The sequence below is a fragment of the Herpailurus yagouaroundi genome, unplaced genomic scaffold (assembly GCF_014898765.1).
Source record: "Herpailurus yagouaroundi ecotype Mexico unplaced genomic scaffold, PumYag 198, whole genome shotgun sequence".
In the NCBI taxonomy this organism is placed as follows: Eukaryota; Metazoa; Chordata; class Mammalia; order Carnivora; family Felidae; genus Herpailurus; species Herpailurus yagouaroundi.
In genome coordinates this window covers 3,003,024-3,009,228 of record NW_024412429.1, presented here as the reverse complement: position 1 = coordinate 3,009,228, position 6,205 = coordinate 3,003,024, and the positions used below count along the sequence as shown (strand labels likewise).

Here is a 6,205-nt window from a genome sequence, read left to right as displayed (position 1 = left end):
GCGCTAGACTCTGACGTGAAGCTGAAAATAGTGACTTCTCCAGGCTGACTTTCTGTCGGACGGTTTCAAGTATCCCCTCGTTCTGGATAAGCTGAGAAAGCAGAGGTATTTGGCGGACATTCAAGTAACGGGGGTGAGCAGGGGGGTCCCTGGGGTCTCCGCTCAGGGCACGGCTTGGGCGAGGTGAGTCTCGGGGTCCCTCTGCGGCTCTCAGAGTGAGGATGTGGGGCTGTGTGCACGGTGGCCCTGAAGGGGATGACAGGCAGGGGCGGGGGAGCCTGGGAAGCACACACGGGCCACGCCCCTCGGGCCTGCGTCCCTCGCGCATTGGCCTTCGGTGAGCAAACCAGTGAGCCAGCAAACCTCGTGCGGCGGACAGAAGGCGTGATGACCTCGGTTGGTACCTAGGAGGTCAAACCTGTGACCTAAGGGCTGTCCAGTTTTTCCTAAGTTTCTAACAGTCGATACAAGAATCCAGACCGAACACGAAACGGTTGAGGATCAAGTCTTTCTAGCCTTGGGGAAAAGCATTTTCTCTTGGGAACCACGAGAGATGCCTAGTGAGGCTTGGTGCGAAACAGACGGGTGAACCTGTCCCCACCCTTTATGTCGTGTGGTGTCTGAGGGAAGGAGAGGGCTCGTGGAATAACGGGAGCTGCTGCAGTACGTTTACCTGGGAGGGTCTGAAAACAACTGGAGAAGGTAAGGGGTCGTGCCCAGAAGGCGACACGTGGCTCTTGTTGGGTAGTTAGCGGAGATGGGGAGGAAGGGCACTAGGAAACACGCCTTCTCGGTGAGACCCGCCTGAGGACCACCGGCGCCCCGCACCCTGCCAGGGCCGCGGGGAGTCACGGCCGGCCCGGGCGCACACGCTCCCCCTCCGCCTGGGCAGTGGCGTCCAGCCTGTCCCGGCCTTCCTGAACAAGGAGTGCCCAGCCCCGCGCTCCACGCCGCGCCCCTCCTGTGCGCACGCACCCCCAGGGAAACATAAGACGTCACCGAAGAACAGAAACACAAATGCAACGCGAAAGCACAGCTTCCACCAAGTGCACGGTTGCCCTGGAAATGCCTCCTTCCGCTCCCCTCCAGGCCCCCGCGTGGCGGCCCGGCCTCCGGGCTCCCCTCTGGCTCCCTCCCTCCAGCTCAGGGTTGCCGGCGCCCCGGGAGGGGAGGGGGTCTCCCGTGGGCCAGAAAGAGGAAAGCAGACAGAGAAACCGGGTCTTTGGGAGAGCACGGGGAGGGGGCTGACAGAGGGCCGTGGCCGGCTGTCGGGCCTAGAGCTCTGTCTCCGAACCTCCGGGCGGGAGCGCGGACCCCGGCCCTGCAGCCCCCGCCAGCCATCCAGCCGCGGGGGGAACAAGGACACGGGCCGGTGTGTGTGGGTCGGTGGGGGGGGGGGGCACAGGCTGCAGCTGGCTCCTCCCCAAGGACGTGCTGTTCTTGTGAAAAGAGGCTTCCGAGGCAAGGATGCTGCTCGCCGGTTCCGGGCCGGGCTCCCCCCACTTTCGGGTCTGCGACCCGGGAGAGAACAGCCAACGCCTCAGTCAGAGACGAGGGGGAGATGGGACAAGGGCTCTTTGGATCATGTGGAGGGGACCCGGCGCCTAGTCTTGGGTGCCACGTGCCGACCCCGTCCTTCCGGCAACAGGCGAACCAGCCAGCGCGCCCTCCCGGGCCAATAACGAGGACGCCGGTGTCCGGGTCTGGCCAAGTCGCTGGCTCTGTAACTGGCAAAAAATCTCTGTCTCTCAATATAAGCCACGATCGGAAAAGACCTCCAGAGTCCGAAGGGCCCTACGGGCCATCAGCAGGGCGGTGAGCGGTGACACAAGTCGGTCTGGCTTTGCTCGGGGGGGAGGAGGCGGGAGGCCGGAGGCGGTGGGAGGTCCCGGGGCCGGATCCCATCCAGGCGGAGCGAGAGAACGTGGAATGAGTGGAGGCGCCCGGGCCCGTGGCCGGGCGGTGGTCACTCCGTGGCGCCCGTGGCGGGGGCCCAGGCCGCTGCCCGCGAGCCCGAGGACGCTCTGCAGAGCCTGCGGGCACTACAGCCTCGTGGACGTGAGTCTCTTCATGCCCCTGCGCTGCGCCAGGCTGGACGACAGCACGGGCTCCAGCCGCGGCGCCTGCGGGGTTCGGTTCAGGGCAAAGTAGGTGGCGGCCATAGCCCCCTGCAAAGCGAAAGGAAGAGGCGGGTGACCCGCTGCCCGCCCACTCCTGAGGGGGCCCGACCCCGGCCTCGCTGAGCCCTCGTCTGCGCGCGCACGGCGGGCACAGACACCCTTCCTGCCGGACCCGGGGCGCGGGGCGCGACGTGCTCACTGCAGGGTCCACTTGCACTGGGGCCTCGTGAGTAACGCGTCCGTCCACCGCCCCCCGCCAGTCCCGAACTATGCCTGTGGCCTGTGACCTGGGGTATTCCGGACGCGCACGGAACCCCAGGATGGGGTCCTGGGCCCCCTCGCCCCGTGCCGTGGTACGTTGCCACACCAGCAGGACTTTGGGAGACCCGAAAGGGCTGACCCTGACGTCTGGCTGTGGTGTGGCCCCAGTCCTTCCTGAGAAGCTCCAGGCAGCCACTGCCCAGCATGTGAGGCAGAACCTGCCCGTTCCTGCGGTGTAGAGCCCCCCCCCCCCCCACCGGTTCTCTGGATGCCCCCCAGTCTATCTGGTTTGCCCAGCGGGGTGTGGGTGAATCACGACCCAGGTGGCCAGAAGCCACTGCCTTGCCATGGTTACGTGCAATGACACGTGGCTTCCATCAGAACAGTTGTACCGGAAGGTCAGGAGAAGCAAGGCTGGGATCGCCGGATGGCAAGGGTCGATGGAGGGACATGAGTTACAGGAGCAGCTATTCTGTCCGCTAAAACCCTTTGATCCCTGGGGGGACACTCTCACTGCTGCTGGCCGCGTCCTGATGGCGTTCCCTCCACAGCCTTGTGTCTCTTTCGCGGGCGTCAGGACACGCTCGCCTAGGGGGCGCAGCCAGACTCCACGTTGCATGTGCTGTGGGACACGTCCCAGGAAGCCGAGGGAAGCAGTTGTGGTGAATGGCGGGGTCAGCAGACGACCACGCTGGGGCCCAGCCCAGGGCCCCCACTCTTGTAGATAAACTTCTACTGAAACACAACTGCATCCATCCACCTGCATATTGGTTCTGTGCTACGGCAGGACATCCGAGGTGTAGTGACAGAGACACCTGAGTCGAAAAGCCTCAGATGTTCACAGTCTGGGCCTCTACAGTCAAGTCTGCAGGCCTCTGATCTGGAATTGAGGGCTGGGGCGCCCGGGTGGCTCGGTCGGTTAAGCGACCGACTCTTGATCTCTGCTCGTGATGTCATGCTCTGTGGGATCGAGCCCCACCTTGGGCTCCGTGTTGGCGGTGTGGAGCCTGCTGGGGATTCTCTGTCTCTCTCCGCCCCTCCCCTGCTTGTATGCTCCCACCCCCCACCCCCACCGCCAAAATAAATAAACATTCAAAAAATCATTAGAATGAAGGGCTTTGGAACCTTGAATTGGTACAGATGTAGGACTCCATCCGCCTCCCTCTCTCTCTCCTTCTCTCCCACTCTCCACCCCATTTGTCTGTCTGTCTGTCTCTCTCCCACTTTCTCTCCGTCTCGGTCTCATATGCACGCGGGTGCGTGCACACACACACACGCACACAAGGAAGCTGTTCAGGGTTGTTCACAGACGTGGTAGCTTATTCAGAGCTTTGCATGTGGTGGCTCGTCGGTGAAGAAACGTGTGGAAGTAAGAAATGAGGGATACGTGCTGCGCCTGTGATCGGTTCCCCGCCTGGCCCCCACACTGTGATTTCTTCGGGTGAACTGGGAGGTCTCAGGGCCACGCCTCTGTGTTCCCCACCCCACTGTTGTGCCCCCCCCCCCCGACCATTTGTTGGTACCTTCACCAGGTGGGCGTCCTGTCTGCTGAGCTGGTTTTGGGACAGGTACTCTCTGTTCACGATCCATGGGTGTTTGAGAACTTGAACTGCCGTCAGGCGCTGATGAGGGTCCACGTGGAGCATCTTGGATACGACATCCTGTAAGGGCAGATCACAGGGAGGGGAAAGGGGGGATGATCAAAGCTGATTCAAACAGGCTCCCGAGTAAAATTCCTTTGTTTCCTCTCACGGCAAAACCTCACCGTTGTCCCGGCCGATTCTTAGCATCTTGGGGTCACGTGTTCACGTTCAGCTTTTAAAGTATGTGAGTGATTTTTAAATCTTAATTATCATCGACTTGGTGGCTCATTCCAGGCTTATAGCGGATTAAAGATTTTACATCCAAAGAGAACTCAAACGTGGAAATGTTAAACGGTGCATATAATGTAATGAAATGGTATTTTAGTCAAAATGATATCCTTCCAAAGGGAGAAGCGAAAATAATGATTGTCCCACAGATTTAAACCAGTTATAACACTGGATGCAGGGGCGCCCGGGTGGCTCAGTTGGCTAAACGTCTGACTTCGGCTCAGGTCATAATCTCAAGGTTCCTGAGTTTGAGCCCCGTGTCGGGCTCTGTGCGGACAGCTCAGAGCCTGGAGCCTGTTTCCGATTCTGTGTCTCCCTCTCTCTCTACCCCTCCCCTGCTTGCACTCTCTCTCCCTCAAAAATAAATACACGTTAAAAAGAGAACAATGGGTGTAGTTACATTTAAGTATAACTATCCATAAACATTTGCTATAAATAATCACCAGCCATGGAATTGACAATCTGTAGCCATTACACGTGTCCGACGGGCTAACAGTGTCCAACAGAGGTAATTTTTAATTCTTTTTTTCCTTTTTCTTTTTTTAATGCTTATTTATTTTTGAGAGACAGAGCATGTGTTGGGCAGGGGCAGAGAGAGGGAAACACAGAATCCGAAGCAGGCTCCAGGCTCCGAGCTGTCGGCACAGAGCCCGACGTGGGGATCGAACCCATGAACCATGAGATCGTGACCTGAGCCGAAGTCGGACGCTTAACCGACTGAGCCAGCCAGTGCCCCAGACGTAATTTTCTTATTTCACTATAAGGTAATAACAATAAAAAGTCCTCCAAGTAGCTTAAAGACAAAGCTCCTGTTTATGCCACACATCGCAATACACGTACACGTGTGCACACACAGTTACGGCTGTGATCGGTATCTGCATAGCATTCATGAGACTGTCTTCACGTGCTCGATGCACCTGTTCTCAAGAGTCATCGGGACTGGCCTTGGGGGAAGGAGGGCAAATATTACTTTCCCTGTTTTGCAGATGAAGGTGTCGACATTTGTAGCCATTGAACAATTGTCCAAGGAAGAGCCATGACGAGAATCCATGCTCTTCTGCTAGCCTGCTCATCTTCCTCTGGTATCGCCGTGACATTTCTCAGTGAAACACATGAATTAGCGCACATGCATACCGCAACGTTGAAGCACTCAACAGGAGATCTGGTCATAAACCAGGAAGGAGGAATACCATAGACTAATACAAAATCTTTTCTTTCTATAGAGAAATCCCATGCCTTTTAATATTTGATAACATTAATCTTAGTAACTTCTTGCAAGAAATATGTTCTGGAAATATTACTGTTCCCGTTTCCAAGTGTAAAAATGGAAGCAGAGAGACCTTTATTTATTCGCTCAAGATCTCCTAGTAAATAACACCTTTCTACACGGTACGCGCAGGATGCGGGTAAAGTAACAACAGACAAATCCACGGGCTGTGTCTGTTTTGGGGAAGATTGGAGGTTTGTTGTACGTACGGTGAACACAGAGGGGAAAAGGCACGGGGCCAGATGAGGTAGAAGACAGGGCGGTGAAGGGGCAGGAGGAAATCGTCAAGGTCCTGGGAGGCAGTGAAGCCCTCTGCCTGCAATCTTGGTGCTTGACTTGATCCTGCACTTGACTTGACTCCTGTTCTTGACTTGACTCCTTTCCTGACGCCTTCTCCCTGCCTCCCACTCTTGCCTCCAAGATCACCTCACAAAGGAACCCCCAGCACCCGAGTGCTGGTCTACTTTGGGGACCACCAGACTAGACAATTCCTATACTCATTTGAGACAGAGTGGATGGAAGGGAGCAGTGGGAGCGGCAGGGTCTGACACAAGGGATGTGCTCACCAGACACCATCTGCTGTCTCCTCTGCCATCACCTCTGCCATGACCTCCGCCATCACCTCTGTCATCACCTCCGCCATGACCTCTGTCATCACCTCCACCATGACCTCTGTCGTCACCTCC

General features: G+C 57.4%; 1 protein-coding gene across 4 annotated transcripts in view; it reads right to left on the bottom strand.

The window, feature by feature from the left end:
* Positions 1-1,037: 1,037 nt before the first annotated feature.
* RPS6KA2 (ribosomal protein S6 kinase A2) overlaps positions 1,038-6,205 on the bottom strand; it is a 345,801-nt gene continuing 340,633 nt past the window's right edge. For all 4 annotated transcript variants that reach the window (XM_040448690.1, XM_040448692.1, XM_040448693.1 and 1 more), the window contains 2 exons: positions 3,905-4,042; positions 1,038-2,168 (listed from right to left, as the gene is read on the bottom strand). In XM_040448690.1, the coding sequence (XP_040304624.1) occupies positions 2,043-2,168; positions 3,905-4,042 (264 nt within the window). In that variant the 3' untranslated portion in view covers positions 1,038-2,042. The remainder of the gene's footprint in view (positions 2,169-3,904; positions 4,043-6,205) is intronic.